We start from the raw sequence: 20,342 nt of genomic DNA on the forward strand, positions 1-20,342 counted from the left end.
AACTTATAGTGGAGTAATGGTCTTAATGAAATCAGGACTGCAGTGGTGGGAGGACTGTGGTGGTAGTGCTTGTGTGTGTGTGTGTGTGTGTGTGTGTGTGTGTGTGTGTGTGCGTGTGTGTGTGTGTGTGTCTGTCTGTCTGTCTGTCTGTCTGTCTGTCTGTCTGTCTGTGTCTGTGTGTGTGTGTGTGTGTGTGTGTGTGTGTGTGTCTGTGTCTGTGTGTGTGGAGAGGGGGGTAATATGATCCCAACCCATACATCTTTCTGACAGTAGAGGAGAGCTGCACAGAATAGACCCTTATAAAAGTAAAATCTCTCTGTTTAACAGCAGATGGGAAGTGGAGCCATTACGCTGCCCTTTGCCAAGTTTGCACAAACACTATCTCTTTATCTCTCTGTCTGTCTCTGTCTGTGTTTGTCTGTCTCTGTCTCTCAGAGATTACTGCACATTTTTTAGAACTTGTCAAAATCTGTTAAACGGATAAATAGTTTGACAGGAAAGTTCCATAATGCAGAATTTACGCGATATCACACAAACCATTAGTCATGCACCATGAGCTGTCTTGGGCAGTAGCAAACTCAGGACAACTTTTTTTTTAAATTTTGTTTCTTCATTCTCTGAATGTGTTTCAGATCGAGCACCTGTACGGTCTGACTGTATTTGAGAATTACCTGTATGCCACCAACTCTGACGAAGGCAACCTCAACCCCAAGACCAGTGTGATCCGAGTGAACCGCTTCAACAGCCCTGACCTCCAAGTGGTGACGAGGGTAGACCGAGGAGCTGCACTGCATGTGTACCACCAGAGGCGCCAACCTCAAGGTACTCACTCAAGAAGGCACAGCTTAGCTTTATTGCTAACTCATCTCAAGCTTTATGAACCCTGATAACGGCTATTGTTGCATGGCTGTTGTGTTTGTGCCCCTCTCTCCTGGCTTAGTGCGCAGTCATGCATGTGCACTGGATCAGTTTGGGAAGGCTGGAGGTTGCTCTGATATCTGTCTGCTGAGCAACAGCCACAAGACCCGTACCTGCCGCTGTCGCTCTGGATTCAGCCTTGGCAGCGATGGCAAGTCCTGCAAGAGTAAGTACCAAGACTGACAAAAATGACAGCTGTGATGATTGGTGATGGCAATGAAGTAATGGATGTTACAATATAACTGACTGATGTAATGACATTTATTCACTGAGAATGTTTCTTTTCTCTTCTTCTGCAGAACCAGACCATGAGTTGTTCTTGGTGTATGGTAAGGGTCGTCCTGGAATCATCAGGGGCATGGACATGAACGCCAAGGTGCCTGATGAGTACATGATTCCCATTGAGAACCTAATGAACCCCCGAGCTCTGGATTTCCACGCTGCCAGTGAGTTCATCTACTTTGCTGATGCCACCAGCTACATTATTGGCCGACAGAAGATAGATGGCACAGAGAGAGACACCATACTGAAGGAAGGTAAGAATGAAGTGGTAGCTTTGCACTGGCCTCTGTGAACTGATTCTACTCTTTGACCAAATCCTGGCTACTACAAAGAATTTAGGAAGGAAAAGACTTCAATCAGGCTATTCCATATCATTTTCACTTTATTCTCTTGTTATTCATTCTGAATTGGTCAGCTAATAGTTTCTTTTTCACATTGGCTTCCTCTCCTTATCTCAGGTATTCACACAGTAGAGGGGATAGCAGTCGACTGGATGGGAGGTAATCTCTACTGGACAGATGATGGGCCTAAGAAGACTATCAGTGTCGCCAGGCTGGAGAAGGCTTCCCAGACCCGCAAAACTCTCATTGAGGGCAAGATGAGTCACCCTCGTGCAATTGTGGTGGACCCCCAGCATGGGTGAGAAACTAGAAGGGGAGGGTGTGAATGTCTGAGTAATGAAGTTGAAGTTGTTAATGGTCTGAGGGCTCGTTACTTGTAGCTATGAGGGCTGCCTGCACTGTAGATGTTTGTCATAGTCATTGGTTAGATTTGTGTGTGTGGGAGCTGGAGAGTTTTCAAGACATTTCTGGATACTCCCTCCTTGTTTTTTGTTTTTCTTTATTTTTGGTTCTGTCAAAGAGCATCAAGTCTCACAGCTACATTTTGACATTTTGACAACTCCAGCTCTCACAGAAATGTCTTATCTGACACTGCTTTTGAATAAGATGATACCTCCTCTCGTCTCCTAGATGGATGTACTGGACTGACTGGGAGGAGGACCCCACAGAGAGCAACAGAGGGAAGATCAAGAAAGCTTGGATGGATGGCTCTCATCACCAAGTGTTCCTGACCAGCAAGACGGTGCTGTGGCCTAATGGCTTGAGTCTGGACATTCCCCAGGGCATCCTGTACTGGGTGGATGCTTACTACGACCGCATTGAGTTGGTTTACCTCAACACGACTGAGCGAAAGGTTGGTTTTGCTTGGGAATATATTTAGATGATAGTGCATTTGTGTATTTATACATCATACAAGTGATGCGACTCCACATTACTAAAAAGAAAAAAAAAAATTCAATTCAAACATTGTGGGCATAACATCAAGGTAATCAGTTTGTTGGAACACAGGTAATGTTTGGAAATCTAACAGCGATCTTTCTCCTGATTTGACAGGTGGTGTATGAGGGGCAGGAGCTTAACCATGCCTTCGGCTTATGTCATTACAAACAATTTCTTTTTTGGAATGAGTACCGTGGGGGCAGTATCTACAAACTGGACCAGGTCACTAAGACAGTCACCCTACTCCGCAACGAGAGGCCACCCATCTTTGAGATCAGAGTGTATGATGCACACCAGCAGCAAGGTACATCTCCCATCTTCTCATTCCTTCTCACCTCCTGACATGCTAATGATCAAAAAATGGGAATAATATTCCACCTTTCCTCTTGGGTTGTCTTTTTGTTTAGGCTCCAATGCGTGTCGAGTTAACAACGGTGGCTGTAGCAGTCTGTGCCTTGCTATTCCCGATGGCAGGTCCTGTGGCTGTGCTGATGATCAAATCCTTGACGTTGACAATGTCACCTGTAAAGGTACTTAGCAGCTTTACCAGTAGAGAGGTTTCACTAAAGCTCCATGTGGAAAGTTATGGAAAATTCATTACTGCGCAGGAGTTAAGGCTGCTGAAGAATTCTGGACTGTACTTTCCATTTGCAAGCTCTGCTCTTCTCTGTCATTGCCAAATCTAGGGAGATTCTTCAAAAAGCCTCAACCAATATTTTTGCAACTTTTAAGAAAGATGAAAGCTGACCTACGAACCAAAAAGCTTTGTTTTGTTTTGGTGCTCAGCCCTTGTCTCAATGGCCCATCTGTTTCTGCTCCTACCCCTGATCTCATCTCCAGCCAACCCCTCCTACGTGCCCCCGCCCCAGTGCCAGCCCGGAGAGTTTGCCTGCAAGAACAACCGCTGCATCCAAGAACGCTGGAAGTGTGACGGGGACAACGATTGTCTGGACAACAGCGATGAGGCCCCTGAGCTCTGCCGTAAGTGTGCCATGTCATTGTCATAGTTACACAGCAACACATAGATAAACAGAAGTTCTGTTTAAGGGTCTTAACTAACGGGAACTGACAGAGTACAAACAGCACTTTCCAAGATTGTATCTTTCCATGCAGTGTGATGTGGCTTTAATTTTACTGGCCAGCTTTCTCCTCATTAGGCGATAGTGACAACCAGGGACTCATATTTGTCTTGGATGTTCTTCCCTTTTTAATGCTTCATTTAAAGTGACATGTTTAAAGGGTTGCAAGAATATTTAGTTAAATAGTGTATCAAACAAAGAGAGCTTTAATAAACCAGGTAGCTTAGTGTTCAGAAATGAATAAAAATGAAAAAATGTTTTGAAAAAGAAGTGTTGATCTATGCTTTTCTATTGTCTTCCTGCAGACCAGCACACCTGCCCAGCTGACCGATTCAAATGCCAGAACAACCGCTGTATCCCCCTACGATGGCTGTGTGATGGCGACAATGACTGCGGCAATGATGAGGATGAATCGAACACCACCTGCTCTGGTATGCACAAGGCTGGAGTTCTTTGTAGTTTAGAGAGCATTACAGTTTTTTTTGTTCATCTTAGTACATTTAGGACAATACTGTCTGGTTTTATTCATGATCTGTAACAAGGGTTTTTGTTATTAGATGATGAGGATCTCAAACACATAAACTAGGAGGGATTTATACATATTTATATAGCAGGATCAACAATTAACAGTAATCATTAAGTCAAAATGGTTTTAGTGAGAAGAAGCATCTTTGTTGAGGTTAAGAGAGGAAATTAAAAGTGAGAAACAATGGACTAATGAAAGGTTAGGCAAGCAGACAAATGGCAAGTAAAGCAGACATATTGGTATCTTTAAGCTTTGAGTTAATTCAGTTACAATTAGTGCTGTGGATGCCAACAGAACTTTACAAACAGTCCAGGAGGATGTATTGATCTACAGCATCAAAGATAATGGGCTAAAACACAGTGACAGTCCTTGGCTAAGACCATTGGGGTTTTTTTATGAGGCTTCTCTCAGTGTCTCAAGTAAACTGAAGGAGATTGCAGCTTGTCTTTAATTAAGATAAAGTGAGTGTGCTGTTCGGGGGTTACAACTGCTTTTAAGTACTTCTTGTAAGCAACCATACGTCTTTGAGCATATTTTCTATAACAGTGATGAGTTATTGAATGTTCAGGTAGGGATATTGCACGAGGAAGGAGGACCTTTATGGCACTCAATCGTTTTACACCTCCTTCCCCTGCCAGCTCGAACATGCCCACCAAACCAGTACCCTTGTGCTAGTGGGCGCTGCATCCCCATCTCCTGGACATGTGACCTGGATGACGACTGTGGAGACCGCTCAGATGAACCAGACTCCTGTGGTGAGTCTTTACCACGCCTTTGTCTTGTTGCTTTACTTTTTCTCTGAATAGCACATGTTTTAGTGTGAGTGCAAATAATCTTAAGGTTTTTAAGTATCCTCTCTTGACCCCGTCTTCAGCCTACCCAACCTGCTTCCCTCTGACCCAGTTCACCTGCGCCAATGGCCGCTGCATCAACATCAACTGGCGCTGTGATAACGGTAATCATCCTCTCAGACTTCCTTCACCTTTCCTGAAACTGCATGTCAAAACAATCTGATAACTGAAATTACAATCTTGTGCATGCTCATGTGCAGACAATGACTGTGGGGATAACAGTGATGAGGCCGGCTGTAGCCATTCCTGCTCCAGTGTCCAGTTTAAATGCAACAGTGGCCGCTGCATCCCAGAATACTGGACCTGTGATGGCGACAATGACTGTGGAGATTACAGTGATGAGACTCACGCCAACTGCACCAACCAGGGTAAGGAATGATACTGTGTGCACCAAAATGAGATAGCATTGCTCTTTACCGCATTTTGTTTGTGCTTTTGCCAGCTGCCCCTGAGTCAAGCTCTCATGGCATCATGCATTGTATTTCACTACGTTTACATGTTGCTGTTTGCAGTTGTAAAGAGGCTGTCACAGTGAAGAGGGGCTCGCCCTCCTCCCTGTTCCGTTTCCTCCGCTCTGCATGCCCCTGCCTGCCCTCTGGCTTCCACTTATCATCTACAGCAAATCCTCTGTGTTGCTCTGTTCAGGATGTGATTATGTTTTGTGGTTAGATAACAATTAAACTCTGTTATGGTCTTGTGCAAATGGCACAGATGTTTTGACTCTGCTGCAGCGATATGAATTTACATGTTTAGAGTTGAAAATAGCTGGTGGCCATGTCGGGCCAATTTGGAACGTTAAGTTTTGCTGGTTAACCACTTTTTGTAACACTGAGGTAGCCTCATAACACAGCGCCTGTACACTGTGTGTGTTCTGATGTTGTATGTACTGTTTGATCCATCCAGAAATGCAGCCAACTGCTGTCAAGTCCCAGCATGCAAAAACGGGGCCCAGCATGACCTGTTGGTCTAATGAGCAATCTGTGCTGTGTATGTGTTTGTGGGCTGTCTTGGCCTGCTGGCTGGAAGTCATTAGCTGAAATAAAAAAAGCAATACTATCGCCTTCCTCCTCTTGTATATTGTAGCTTGTGCTGAAAGATCCCCAGGCCCATTTCCTGATTTAGCCCTGCCAAGAGCTGACCTTTGCCATGAGGGGATGTCATTGTGCCCCTGCCTCGCTGATGCCTTTAATCTGCCTGTGACATCAGTCAGTGAGCTGTGTGTGTTATTGTTGTTTGGCTTGGCTCAGTGTCAGGTTGTTAACCCAGCATTCCAGCATACCTACACATTAATTAATGAGCAAAATGGCCTATTCTTTCTTCTTCTTCTCAGTGTGTGTTGTCTGTGCAAACGTTGTTTCCTGGTTCTGATTCCAGTCCAGTTATTTTTCAGTTGACTGACTTCTAGTGCTGTTTTATTGCTTCTTTGACACTGGCGGCTAAACTGCCTACTCCATCTTTTTGTTGGCTAACCATCACACTTTGTCTTGCCATTTTCTCCCCAGCTACCCGTCCTCCAGGCGGCTGTCATGTAGATGAGTTCCAGTGTCGGATGGATGGCCTGTGCATTCCCATGCGCTGGCGCTGTGACGGGGATACAGACTGTATGGACCTGAGTGATGAGAGCAACTGCGAGGGTGTGACCCACATGTGTGACCCAGCAGTCAAGTTTAGCTGCAGGGACTCTGGTGAGGATGTTTTCAGCTGGGTTAAGTACCAGTGGTTAAGGGTGATGAGCCTTTTTCGACAATGTCAGTTAAAGCTGCAATGTTGTCAGTCAGTCAAAGAGGGTTTTATTCCCTGACATAAATAAATGAGAGAGTACGGTCACACTCGAAAGTGGCACAGGGAAATTTATTTGGGCATCAATCATGTGGTGGCTGCTCTTTGTCACTAGAGGAAAGTTATTATTGCTGTTTCTCATTCGGCGAGCAGGTTTATATAAAATTGGATGCTACAAGGTTTCTCCATTTTGGACTCTCCAGTTCACTCCATTGCCTCAAAGGTCAGCACTGTCAAGATGATTTGCAATTGGTCAACAGCTCAAATTCGCATGCCAGTTCACCAAAAGTTGAATTCACTTTGCCTCCTTGAGCAAATCTACTGATTGCAGCAATTTCATGAAAATGAATTGATTTTTATTTCAAACTTTCATTATAAATTCTGGTGTGACCAACCTAATAAGCTTGTTTAAGACTAGTCTGTATGATTACATTAAGATAAAAATCTTAACACAAGCTGAAAATGGATTTTTCTGTGGTCTTGACAGCTCGCTGCATCAGCAAGGCCTGGGTGTGTGATGGTGACAGTGACTGTGAGGACAACTCGGATGAGGACAACTGCGAAGCGTTGGTGTGCAAGTTGTCTCACCACATGTGTGCTACCAATGACTCCATCTGTCTGCCTGCTGAGAAGCTGTGTGATGGCACTGACGACTGTCCGGATGGCTCTGATGAGAAACTTTGTGGTAAAACATTCTTTACACACAAAACGCATTTTGACACCAACCACGTCATGAAAATGTGTTCACACTTGGTTATTTTGTCCTGTACCTTCCATACTGAAAACACAAACTCAACACCACAAACAGCACATACAACTTGCCTGCCTCGGATATAATCCAGCCCTTTAATCTCTGTTTCTTGCTTGCAGACTTGTGTGCGTTGGACAATGGTGGCTGTAGCCACAACTGCAGCATCATTCCTGGGGAAGGCTTCATGTGCTCTTGTCCACTGGGCATGGAGCTAGGAGCTGACAATAAGACCTGCCAGATCCAGAGCTTCTGTGCCAAACACCTTAAATGTAGCCAGAAGTGTGAGCAGGAGAAATCTAGCGTCAAGTGCTCCTGCTATGAGGGCTGGGAGCTCGAATCTGACATGGAGAGCTGCAAAAGCACAGGTAATTAAAAAAAAAAGGGCCTTTTTGGGAAAAAAAGAGTTGATTTGTTCCAAAAAACTCAAGAATTTCTTTTCAGCTTCAGGTTGAGAGCAAAAATATGTTTCTTCTTGTGCTGAAGAAGCACTGCAATACTGATTCTACAGTATTTAATGTGCCATAGTGTGGAAGATGTGTTTTTTTTACCCAAAAAGTGAGCAGCAAACACCTTCATTTATTCAGTTTTGTTTCTTTGAAAGAGACAGATGGAGGGGAGATATTGCAGAGACAGCTGTGGCAGGATTTGATCCAAGACCAACAAGGGGGATTTGTGAATCTGGACTTCGACATGAGATTTACTGTGTTGAGACACTTAACATTTTTGCGGGTACAACCTCTTTGCCTGCAGATCCATTCAAGCCTTTCATCATCTTCTCCAACCGCCATGAGATCAGAAGGATTGACCTTCACAAGGGAGAGTTTAGTGTGCTGGTACCGGGGTTGAGGAACACCATCGCCCTGGACTTCCACCTCAATGAGAGCACCTTGTACTGGACTGATGTTGTGGAGGACAAGATCTACCGTGGGAAACTGTCTGAAAATGGAGGTGAGGCAGCCAGTTAGCTTTCAGTATTTTTGTTTCGGCAGAAAGATAGATGGCTGGTGGAATGAATAGCCATGAAGAACAGTCTAATTTATATAGTAATAAGTTCATTTTTCAGTGTCATCTCTTTGTATGTAAAGTAAAAACAGTGAAGTGGATTGTGAGTTGTCATATTTGTGCTTTTGACAGAGCCTTTCTCAGAAATTAGCTTCTGCTCAGCAAATCAACCGTAATTTCCCAGAGCCAAATGTTTTTAAAAAGAGTCTGTGGTCAGCAGTGGTGGTCTCTGACCCTGAATAAATATCCCAGGTCATGGTCAGCCTTTCCTGCTCCAAAACCCCAGGTCTCCTTGCCAATCAAGGTTGTGTTCCCAGCACAGCACACGGAAGGCTTTGTCTCTTCCCATTTGTCTCAGTACTCGCTGTGCGTGACTGCAGCCAGAACACTGATGTAGCGTAGGAGGCACAACACACTGCAGTTCCAGTTCCCAGCCCTCCAACTTCACCATTAAAATAGGCCTCTGAGCAGAGACATTGTGACCAACTCATAGATCAGCTACTGCTGCTTGTTATTGAAGCTGTGTCAGAATCTCTAAAGTTGGCATACTACCTACACATACACACAGAAAGGCAGCCATGACTCCAGCATTCCTGTAAGCAAACTGTAAAGAAGTCCTGTCCCACCACCCCCTAATTACTACTAGAAGGCCTTGTGAAGAAGTTGTCTTATTGTCCTCAGCCAGAGAAGAATACTCATTTTGCTTTGCTCTTAGTCTGCATGAAAGCCCGTTGTTTCTGGGAAATAATAACAACAGTGGGAGATCTGGTGTTGGATGTTTGTTTTTATAGAAGTGGGGAAGTGGGGTTGGGAAGATAGCGCTGGTCGAAACCACACTGACAGACGCAGCAGCAGTGCATGCCATTCACTAACAGATTCCATCAGTTGAGAAGTCTAAACAGTTCATTGTTTATCTTTTTTTTTTTTTTTTTTAAATGATCCATATGTGCTGGCTTGAGATTTTCTCTCCTTAGTGAAAGTAACATGAGCCAAACTATTACACTAAACTGCTACTTTTCTGCTGAAAATCACATTCAAACAAAAAAGTGCCTCAAAATATCAGTCGGGGTCCTTTTTTTGGCTTGCTGTTCATTTGTCAAATGTATAAAATAAGAGCCCAACACAATACCAGCTTTAAGTCCCTCTTCCTCTGTATGCCCCATTCAGCCCTGACCAGTTTTGAGGTTGTGATCCAGTATGGCCTGGCTACTCCAGAGGGCCTGGCTGTGGACTGGATAGCAGGAAACATCTACTGGGTGGAGAGCAATTTGGACCAGATAGAGGTGGCAAAACTGGATGGGACCATGAGAACCACCCTGCTGGCTGGGGAGGTGGAGCATCCAAGGGCCATCGCCCTCGACCCTCGCGATGGGTAAGAAGGACAGATCTAGGGATCCCAAAGTTTTAGTCATCATTTTAGAAAATTTGAAGTCAGCTTAAGATATATTCCCTGTGTTTATTTTCTATGAAACTGACTTGTTTTCATGTGACGATACTGTGCACATCAGTGAAAATCCGTCCTCGCATTGAATTATTTTCTGTTGGCAGTATTCTGTTTTGGACAGACTGGGATGCCAGCCTGCCCAGGATTGAGGCAGCATCTATGAGTGGTGAAGGCAGACGCACCATCCACAGGGAAACAGGCAGTGGTGGCTGGCCCAACGGACTCACAGTGGACTACATGGAAAGACGCATTGTCTGGATTGATGCCAGGTATCATGTGCCAATAATCCTTGGATATACAGTGTGCTGTCATTGCATCGCATCTGCCCACTCACTCTTTGCATCATCCATACGCTCTTTTTTTGCTTTGCTTGCCATTATAGATTTTTTAATAAATATACAGATGTGCTTTGCTTATGCAAAAGCACATGCAAAGTACAGACTCATCTTGAAATGTGAGCAACACACATGTACTTAAGCTGATGCATGTTATCCCGGCCTTAATCTTTGCCTTAATGCTTCTCCAGGTCAGATGCTATCTACTCTGCTATGTACGACGGTTCGGGGCTGATTGAAGTGTTGCGGGGTCATGAGTATTTGTCCCACCCCTTTGCTGTCACCATGTATGGAGGCGAGGTCTACTGGACTGACTGGAGGACTAATACTCTGGCCAAAGCTAACAAATGGACAGGACACAACGTCACCGTTGTCCAGCGCACCAACACGCAGCCCTTTGACTTGCAGGTCTATCACCCATCCAGACAACCCCAGGGTAGGTTGCACAGCAGATATGTATGCATAAACAATTAGAGACAGAAAGAGCACCCATATCTCACATTTACCCTTCTGTCAGCATGTGTCACTGATTTGGGCTTAACTCAGAGGAGAAGGGCGACAAGCTCACAGTTCATTGCTGACCGTGTTGATTCACGACTCCCATTCCCCAAAGACAGCTGACCTTTTAGAGCTGTGAGGTGCATTGTCTCTTCACACCAGCAGCAATTTGGACACCTCCTGCTGCCTCGTTGATCAAAAAGTCACCTCACTGTTTGGCATTTCCCACTGGCTGGGTTGGGAATGAAAACCCTCCTGCTGCGACTTAAATGTCATGTGTTGATCTCACAGACACACATGTGATTGACAAGATGACAAAAAGATTGTCAAAAGTGTTTTGCGGTATTCTGCCATTGAACTGTCACCTTGAAGTTTAAGTAGCCAATGGCTGTGTTGGTCCTACGAGTGTGGTGGCAGCAGAGAGGCACTGGGTCCAGTAATTGGAGGCAGGAAAAGAGAGATCTCCCAGAATTGTTGATTGACAGCTGCTATCAGTGGTCATGACAGTGATGAGGCAACAAGCTGTGTTGCCGGTCTGAGACACTGTCACACTCTGACTGAGAGGTCCATTAAAATAACTCTAGACTGTGATACTCTAGGAAAATTCTATCTCACATTACGCTGCTGGCTTAGTCTTGTGAATTTTGTGAAAATATATACACAGTATTTCTGTCTTCTTTGTGTGTCTTTGTCTCTTTTACCACATTTCCTCTGTTTTCTCTTTTTTTCAGCTCCTAACCCATGTGCCACCAATGATGGTAAAAGCCCTTGCTCCCACCTCTGTCTCATCAACTTCAACCAGACCTTCTCCTGTGCTTGCCCTCACCTCATGAAGCTGCAGCCTGACAAGCGCACCTGCAAAGGTAAAGACAGACGCTGTTGCTTACACACACACTCACCCACAGACTTTTTTCTCTCAGCTTCAAAAAAACCTTCAGACCGAGTGTGTGCATACACTGCTGTCATATAAAGTCCATGTAATCAAGGAGCAACGAGAAGGCTCTTTGTTCGCAGGAGTCTTTTCTCACGACTGTCTGGACTACTGCGGTGTGCTCAGCCCCCGAACTTGACATCAGTGTCATTAGCTGTCATCTCTTACGACAGAAGATCTGATTACATCCTCAGTTTGCGCCACACGGCCTTCTTCACTCCCATTTTCATTTCATTTCATATGAAAGGCTGTCAAAAGTGATGGGCCGAGGTCTTCATTTATTGCTGTGTGATTTTGTGAGTGGGTTTCATGATGGTTTTGAGGGGTAGCTGTGGGAATTTGTGTTGTATGTCTTTCTAAATGTTAAGCATTTTACAGAACAATCCTCATCTCAGCAGTGTAGAGTTAAGGACAATTTGATTAGAGGGTGCCTGATGCATTGTCCATTAACAGAGGGATTCTCACTGTCAGTCAGACTCTCAGTCAGTTTTACCCCTTAAACTGAGTAAAAGTTGTATGATTTTTTTTTTATTTAAAGGCAGTTATTTTTTGTCTCCACCTCCCATCTCCCAAGAGATAATCAAGCCTTGACAAGGGCATCATGTTACTGACTGGTCAGTTTGACCCTCTTGAGTGACTGTCCCCTGGGATGCAGCTGGACTTGCACATGCAAAAAACAGAAATGTCAAGAGTTAAGCAACTAACTCAGTCTGTATGCGCTAGTTCTGCTTTTCTCTTTTCATCCTTCCCCTCATTTGTAAATGATTTCACTCATTTCAGGTCAAAAAAGCAGTAGAAGTGATTCAAATCTGTCTTATTCTCTTTTTTTGTTTGTTTGTTTTTTCCAGAGTCTCGCAAGTTCCTTCTATATGCTCGTCAGATCGAGATCCGTGGAGTAGACATCGACAACCCCTACTACAACTACATCATTTCCTTCACCGTGCCGGACATCGACAATGTGACAGTGGTGGACTATGATGCTGTGGAGCATCGCATCTACTGGTCAGATGTCCGAACACAGACAATAAAGAGAGCCTTCATTAATGGCACAGGGGTGGAGACTGTTGTGTCTGCTGGTAAGAATGAATATAGGAAAATATGACTTTCCATGTTTTTGTTTTTTAATTCTTTGTTTTTATTCCACTCATTTGTTAAAACTTTCTGTATCTGTCTGAAAATTAAACTAAAGCCTAAGATTTTCCACTTTGGTTTTCCCAGACCTGCCCAACGCTCACGGACTGGCTGTAGACTGGGTGTCCAGAAACCTCTTCTGGACCAGCTATGATGCCAATAAGAAGCAGATCAATGTGGCCAGACTGGATGGATCTTTCAAGAATGCGGTCATCCAGGGCTTGGACAAGCCCCACTGCCTGGTGCTGCATCCTCTACTGGGGTGAGTTCTCTCCAGCTCGTTAACCCTGCATTCAGTTCCAGATGTGAAGTCCCTCTCTGGTGCTCTTTTTCTGTTTTCCATTACAGGCAATGGCCGAGTCTCTACTAATAAATCTCTGATCTCTAAGAGATTTCAGTGCCCTCTCCATGTCTCATAACATTCATGTCCCTCCTCAGGAAGCTGTATTGGACTGATGGTGACAACATAAGCATGGCTAACATGGATGGCAGCAACCAGACCACACTTTTCATCAATCAAAAAGGGCCAGTAGGTGAGCAGATGTACCAACTGCTGCCAAAAGCAACTGACTGCTAAATATTACTCAGCCTCTGTTTAACTGCACAGGTAGAAAGCAGAGATTAACCATATTAGTGTGAGAGATTTATATGTATAATAGCATCATTTTTCTTTCCATGCAGGCCTCTCCATTGACTTTGAAAAAGAGCAGCTGTACTGGATCAGCTCTGGAAACAGCACCATTAACCGCTGTCAGCTAGATGGAACTAAACTGGAGATCCTGGAAGGTGTTAAAGGCAAACTTACCAAGGCTACAGCACTGGCTATTATGGGTAAGATGAAAATGATGATGATTTAAATTTCTCCTCCTTTTTTTTTGTATTTTTTCCTAATCTGAAATTTGACAGTTACATCATTTTACTACATCTCAGAATCGCTTGCCCATGTTAAGAGGACAACATACAAATATATGTTAATCCATTTCTCTCACTGTAGGAGATAAGCTGTGGTGGGCAGACCAGGGAACTGACCAGATAGGAACATGTGAGAAGAAGGATGGAGGAAACTGGAAGGTTTTGCGCAACAACACCTCCCCTATGATGCACATGAGAATCTATGATGAGGATGTGCAGAAAGGTAAGACATATGCTACCAAATGCTAGGCGGATTTTAAAACTCACCAAATTAGTTAGTGTGAAACTAGAAAAGAAAAATATTTTTCTTTTTCTTTTGGCCTCACTGATCTTCTGCTTTTCCTTTAGTGGGTATCAACCTGTGCAGTAACAACAATGGAGACTGCTCCCAGCTGTGTCTGCCCACCTCGCCAACAACCAGGGCCTGCATGTGCACTGCTGGATACAGCCTTAAGACAGGACAGCAGTCCTGCGAAGGTAAGACTCTGCTTCACAGCCACAGTCACACATACAGTAGGAATGCAGTTAACAAAAACGTACTGTCCTCTTTCTGAGCAGGCATGGGTTCTTTCCTGCTTTACTCTGTTCACGAGGGAATCAGAGGAATTCCACTCGACCCGGCAGACAAATCTGACGCCTTGGTGCCAGTGTCTGGCACCTCTCTGGCTGTCGGCATTGACTTCCATGCTGGTGAGTGACACAGGGGGACATCAGTAACTAGATGGCCTTGCTTGAGTGACGCTTTGAAGTTGTTATTATCTCAGGGAAGTGAGTATTTATAGACTGACACAAAAGGCCTCTTCGTTTTCAGAGAATGACACCATCTACTGGGTGGACATGGGCCTGAGCACCATCAGCAGGGCCAAGAGAGACCAGACATGGAGAGAGGATGTTGTCACCAATGGCATTGGCAGGGTGGAGGGCATCACCGTTGACTGGATAGCAGGTCTAGTCATAATGGATTTGAAATCTTATTTTAATTCTCTGCTACACAGTTGGACAAGCACAGATAAAGGGCCGCCTAGCTGATTTGCATCCCTGTTTTTTTACAGGAAATATTTACTGGACTGACCAGGGCTTTGACGTGATCGAAGTGGCCAGGCTGAATGGCTCCTTCCGCTATGTAGTCATTTCCCAGGGCTTGGACAAGCCCAGGGCCATCACTGTCCACCCAGTTAAAGGGTAAGGCTCCCTGCCAACTGTTTAATTCTGCCTTCTGTAATGCTGCTGCATTCAGGAACTTTTCAATATAGTTTCAACAATGCTACTTTATTTCTAAAAGGCACTTTTAAATGAGCTCATGTGTGGACCTCTGTGCAGGTATCTGTTCTGGACTGAGTGGGGTCAGTACCCTCGTATTGAGCGCTCTAGGTTGGATGGCACCCAGAGGTTGGTCCTTGTCAATGTGAGCATCAGTTGGCCCAATGGAATCTCCGTCGACTACGAGGTGTGGACAATAGAACTTTTATATTTCCTGTGTCTAGTTTTGTCAAATGCACTGTGACTTTTCCAGAGACCGGACCATTGGTCAGTTTTTCCTTTATACTGCAAGAATCATCCATAACTTACACCGATTGAATAATTGAAGTGGCTCATTATATGCCCTGTGGTTTCATACATTTAATTTGAATTGTAATATGTCATCAGTTCTTCTTAATGTAGCCACAATTGTAGTTCAAAATACTTACGTTTATACTGTGTAAATTCTGCTGTCTGTCATACAGTAGTATACCAGACATATGTAGCCTGTATAATATAATTTAGCTCTTGAGCTGTTCAAATTTTTGCTGTTGCCGCTCACCTAAAATCACAGGCAAAAGTCATCCAGTATTGTTATATTAAAGCATGAGGTGCTGTGGCGAACAAGCTTAAGTTGAAATTTGAATGGTTTCTATGATGTGTTTATGAATTAACAATGTACCAGGAAGCCAGTCTCCCTGATACCTTTTTGTTTTGATTTTCATTTTGAAAGTGTGACCTTCCCTGAATAATCAACACTATTTTATTTCTGTTTTCTCCATGCAGGAGGGTTTGCTGTATTGGTGTGATGCCAGGACTGACAAGATTGAGCGTATCAACCTGGAGACTGGAGAGAACAGGGAGCTGGTGCTGGCCAACAACAACATGGACATGTTTGCTGTGTCTGTATTTGAGGAATATATCTACTGGAGTGACAGGTCAGTTCAGTGGTTAATAAATTTGTTCATTACTTCATTATCTAGTTACGTGTTAATCAATGACAGCTGTTGAATCGTGGTAGGTATCATAATGTACCATGATGTTAATTGACTCAACAGTTTTGTTGTCTTTTGTTTAGGACACATGCCAATGGCTCCATTAAGAGAGGCAGCAAAGACAATGCTACAGATGCTGTGCAGCTTAGGACTGGCATTGGTGTGCAGCTTAAAGACATCAAGGTTTTCAACAGGGCCAGGCAGCAAGGTGGGGACGCACTCAGAACACACACAAACTAAGCTTAACTACAAACCCTTAAAAAGGAGCTTTTTTGCCTTGAAATCTGACAAAAATGTCCTCTCAAGAACTGTGAGCCCCCCCAGGATTTGATGAAATGCTGTATTTAACCAGACTCATTATTTGATAAACAACACACCACATAAATGTGTCAAACTCTCCCCAGGCACCAACGTCTGCAAAGACAACAATGGCGGCTGTGAGCAGCTGTGTCTTTTCCGTGGCAACACTGAGCGCACCTGCGCCTGTGCTCACGGCATGCTGGCAGAGGACAACCGCAGCTGCCGTGACTATGACGGATACCTGCTGTACTCAGAGCGAACCATACTGAAGAGCATCCACCTGTCCGACGAGACGAACCTCAACGCGCCAATAAAGCCGTTTGAGGACCCTGACCACATGAAGAATGTCATCGCCCTTAGCTTTGACTACCATGGCGGCGGAGGGAAGGGAGCCAACCGCATCTTCTTCAGTGACATCCACTTTGGCAACATCCAACAGATCAATGATGATGGCACAGACCGCAAGATTGTTGTGGACAGTAAGTATGGAGTCATCAATCACATGTCACTTCTTTTCAACACCTGAAAACTCCACCAAGCATTCACCTAACCTTTCCTTCCACTCTGTCTCTCGATGTGTATTTCAGCTGTGTTGCCTTGTGGAACCCTTTCTTTTATCCGGTCCATTAATAATTGAATGTTGTCCCTCGTCTCCTCGACACTGTAAACAGCCATCATCACACATTTTGACAACACAAGCACTCAGGAGGATCCACTGTAATTTACACACAGCTGCAGCTTCTCAACCAGAGGAGATTGACATCACTTAGGACTGCCACTTGAAGACACACTTGCACACACTTGCACACACAAACACTCACACTCACACACACATACTGTGCTTTTTTTGCTTGTTTCAACACTGAAGTGTCTTTTAAATCCCACTCTCTTTAAATGATTCAAGGGTAGGTTGTTGAACTCCATCCAGAAAAGCATCACATTAGCAAGCCATATTCAAAACTGTAATTCTTTGTTAGGAAAGACAGGAAAACAAATAGAGTGCATGAGGTTAGGGTGTTTATTGATGTTGCACTGAGAACAGTGATATGAACAGATTGAATGAAAATGATGGCCAGTTTTTCCACATAGTTTTTCACCCCCCAACTACAGTATTTAGTTCAGTTCTCTAAGGAGTATATCATTGCCAGATAAGACTTGGCAATAAATTAATATTTCATATATCAGCTTTTAGTAGAATAATAACACGATTATATGATCACTGTTTTATTACATTCTCACAGTTCAATGTACAAGGTTCATTTATTTATCATTCTACAACAATGGGTTGTACTACAACATACAGCTGTAGTCCCTTTATGCTATACACACAAAAACAAACTGCTCTTTTTATTGTGGATTCTGGGAATGAGTTGAAGAGGAAAGAAGCTGCTTTGTAGTCTGGCGGTATGCAAGCAGATACTTCTTTATCGCTTGCCGGACAGCAGCAGGCTGAACAGACTGTGGCTGGGGTGGGTGTTGTTTTTTTAGTGACACTTTGGCTCTGTCCAGACACCTCACCTCGCAGATATCACTGACGCTCACCAAATGGGTACCAATACTGTTAATTAATTAATTATTTAATTAATCCAAGCAACTTGTCTTTAGAAACTTGACAAAATGTGCATGAGGTGAAGAGTTTTACCTTATATACTACGTAATAATGGAATGAAGTTAATTGCATTTAACAATACTTTATTACATATGTCATCTTGCTTATGTTTTCATACAGTGATATATAAATATACACAGACATAATAAAATCCTGATATTTCTTTAAACTATATTACCTAGCCCAAGTGCCAAGATTGAGGTAGCAGTTTTCTTTTTGGCTAAAGAGTCAGTTTTGTCCTCTTTCTGAGGTTGTGTCCAGCTCAAAGGGCTGCACCATGTCCCTACTCATCACATGAGGGCAACCAATCAGACAGCTTTTGCAGCAAGCCCAGCGTTCTCTACCCAGCTCTAGTAATTCTCGCCTAAACTTCTGGGACATAAACCCGTACAGTATAGGGTTTACCACTGCTACAGAAGATGCCAACAGTCTGGCCAGGATGGAAATAATCTTGTATCTATGTGAGCTTGTTATGGTTCCTCCAATGAAGGAGAACATGAGGGCATAGGAGGGCAGCCAGAGGAGAGTGAAGACCAGGACAAGGAGAGCTGACGTGTGAGTGACCTGTCTCTGGTAGCGCTCCAGCTGGGGAGCGTTCCCAAGCAACCGCGTGTGTCGAAGAAAACAGTAGATCTTGGCATACATCAATACAATAATGCCCAGTGGTAGAGCAAAGCCAAACAGGAAGAGAGCAATGCTGTAGACCAGCTGGCTGAAGTCAGACAGGAAGGCAAAGCAGTACACGACGCTGGAGGCCTTAATTGTGCGGAAGGCAAACTGTGGCGCTGCCAAGGTGGAGGCGGGGACCCAGAGCAGAGCTACTGTCAGCTGTATGCGTCGGTGCATTCTCGAACGGTACGCCCAGGTGGGGTGCACCACTGTCACGTATCGTGTCACAGCCAAAGCTGCAAGTGTAAAGACTGAAGCAGCTGAACAGGCCACACCCAGGAAGCTGATGGCCTTGCATAGAAAGCTGCCGAAAGGCCAGAAGCCCAGGGTAATGGCACTGGTGTGGAAAGGCAGGCAGAGCAACAGCAGCAGGTCAGCAGCACTCAGAGCCAACAGCAGGGTGTCTGTGCCGTGCGGGGGTTGGCTTTCTTTTTTCCTCCTGCCAGTAAGAATGGTGATGACCAGGGTTTGACCCACCAGACCAGTCACCAGAATTAGCCCATCCAGGATGGCCACCAAGGTCTTAATCAAAGCCTCATCATTTGTTTGTTCAAGGCTGCTGCTATTTACTTGCTGCCCCAAAGTCTCCATGTATGCACAATGAAAGTCAACTAAGTAATAAATCTAATGGCCTGTTAAGGCTGAGCATCAGAGCAGCATGTTCATGCAGTGTCTGGGTGATGCATCTTATGGCTCCGGTTCATGTATTAAATTGTACTAATCACAGGTATGACAACACACCATTAAGTACTCTCATAATGGTAGCAATTAGTTCAGTAGTTAATTGCACTGGCCAGTTGAGTTATTCATTGACATTTATAATCTGTGCTCTTCCCGGGAAGACGATCAAAGTCCGAATTCATTGTCAAGTGCCCAGAGATAGTGGTTAATCCCGCTGCCTCTTGAGCCACACATGCTCCTGTTCGTAACTGGTTGAGTCCGTCTGAAAAGTTGTCTCTTCCACTGTGTCATCTTCACTATTTCCCAGCTGTTTGAAGAAGCTATTTAAAGATGGTTTGGATAAGGCTCGCTCACCTGAAAGACTCAGAAAACTTCTCTTAAAATGTGCTGTTGTCCAGTTTTTCTCAGAAAAAAAAAATCTCATCAACATGACCTTAAGGAGCAGTCCTTGCACACTGGCTTTTCCCTGGCTGCGTCAGCATGTCCTTCATTATCCAAGAAATGCGGTTTGGGTCAAATCCGGAGAGATGCCAGTGTAGCAGTTACTCTGTGGCTGTATTGATTTCTTGAAACCAGGCAACAGAGGACAAATTCATCCCAGTGGTTACCAACAGATATTCCACTTTAAAAGCAGTCAATGCTACTTGATGTTAAGTGGTCACCGAGGCAGGAGGCATCTTGTCCATTTAGAAGCTCTTCGGAGACTTGCGACCTGTAGACCTCACCAGCAGAGAAGTTATGGTATTATCAACATAACCTTCAAGCATTGAAGAAAAAAAGAAGTAATTAATGATCTTCGAATGAATAGTACCAAAAGCTTGCTAATTGTCAGATGTCAGTTGGGTTACTCCTGTGAGTCAAAAAGGCTCTGTTCTGAGTCTTCCGGACAGGTTTTCATCGCTGTTTGCACAGTAACCATGGGCTGAGCTGATCTAGGCGAGGGGAGGGGTAATTGTGCTGTTTATCATTACTGGCTTGAACCTACTTTACTCATCCCTCCTCAGTATGTGGGTTCCCTCAATCCAAGCATCTAGCTGCTCAAGTACATTTTTTTCTCATTTCTGTTTTGTACAAGCCTGAACGTTGACCATGGAAAACATCAACGTGACTCTTCTGTTTCACCCTAGGCT

General features: G+C 44.3%; 2 protein-coding genes across 3 annotated transcripts in view; one reads left to right on the plus strand and one right to left on the minus strand.

Moving 5' to 3' along the window:
* Positions 1–20,342, plus strand: part of LOC143326848 (low-density lipoprotein receptor-related protein 1-like) — an 83,588-nt gene that overhangs the window by 41,227 nt on the left and 22,019 nt on the right. For both annotated transcript variants that reach the window (XM_076740832.1, XM_076740833.1), the window contains exons 9-41: positions 633–822; positions 941–1,084; positions 1,218–1,454; positions 1,659–1,839; positions 2,172–2,394; positions 2,595–2,784; positions 2,888–3,010; positions 3,321–3,461; positions 3,865–3,990; positions 4,724–4,840; positions 4,960–5,040; positions 5,137–5,304; positions 6,439–6,621; positions 7,203–7,400; positions 7,586–7,831; positions 8,217–8,414; positions 9,636–9,840; positions 10,017–10,181; positions 10,439–10,683; positions 11,477–11,608; positions 12,525–12,752; positions 12,895–13,069; positions 13,246–13,340; positions 13,489–13,638; positions 13,802–13,942; positions 14,068–14,196; positions 14,278–14,409; positions 14,531–14,665; positions 14,772–14,901; positions 15,040–15,166; positions 15,745–15,896; positions 16,037–16,161; positions 16,358–16,732. In XM_076740832.1, coding sequence (XP_076596947.1) covers positions 633–822; positions 941–1,084; positions 1,218–1,454; positions 1,659–1,839; positions 2,172–2,394; positions 2,595–2,784; positions 2,888–3,010; positions 3,321–3,461; positions 3,865–3,990; positions 4,724–4,840; positions 4,960–5,040; positions 5,137–5,304; positions 6,439–6,621; positions 7,203–7,400; positions 7,586–7,831; positions 8,217–8,414; positions 9,636–9,840; positions 10,017–10,181; positions 10,439–10,683; positions 11,477–11,608; positions 12,525–12,752; positions 12,895–13,069; positions 13,246–13,340; positions 13,489–13,638; positions 13,802–13,942; positions 14,068–14,196; positions 14,278–14,409; positions 14,531–14,665; positions 14,772–14,901; positions 15,040–15,166; positions 15,745–15,896; positions 16,037–16,161; positions 16,358–16,732 — 5,587 coding nt within the window. The remainder of the gene's footprint in view (positions 1–632; positions 823–940; positions 1,085–1,217; positions 1,455–1,658; positions 1,840–2,171; positions 2,395–2,594; positions 2,785–2,887; positions 3,011–3,320; positions 3,462–3,864; positions 3,991–4,723; positions 4,841–4,959; positions 5,041–5,136; positions 5,305–6,438; positions 6,622–7,202; positions 7,401–7,585; positions 7,832–8,216; positions 8,415–9,635; positions 9,841–10,016; positions 10,182–10,438; positions 10,684–11,476; positions 11,609–12,524; positions 12,753–12,894; positions 13,070–13,245; positions 13,341–13,488; positions 13,639–13,801; positions 13,943–14,067; positions 14,197–14,277; positions 14,410–14,530; positions 14,666–14,771; positions 14,902–15,039; positions 15,167–15,744; positions 15,897–16,036; positions 16,162–16,357; positions 16,733–20,342) is intronic.
* Positions 16,851–19,614, minus strand: LOC143326850 (galanin receptor type 1). The gene has a single exon (XM_076740840.1). It carries the CDS (start codon positions 19,120–19,122, stop codon positions 18,091–18,093), a length of 1,032 nt encoding a protein of 343 aa, XP_076596955.1. The 5' UTR covers positions 19,123–19,614; the 3' UTR covers positions 16,851–18,090.

The sequence above is a fragment of the Chaetodon auriga genome, chromosome 10 (genome assembly GCF_051107435.1).
Source record: "Chaetodon auriga isolate fChaAug3 chromosome 10, fChaAug3.hap1, whole genome shotgun sequence".
Taxonomy (NCBI): Eukaryota; Metazoa; Chordata; class Actinopteri; order Chaetodontiformes; family Chaetodontidae; genus Chaetodon; species Chaetodon auriga.

Bases quoted from the DNA above. Each gene is read 5' to 3' on its own strand.
- LOC143326850 (XM_076740840.1), bottom strand. From the start codon at position 19,122: ATGGAGACTTTGGGGCAGCAAGTAAATAGCAGCAGCCTTGAACAAACA.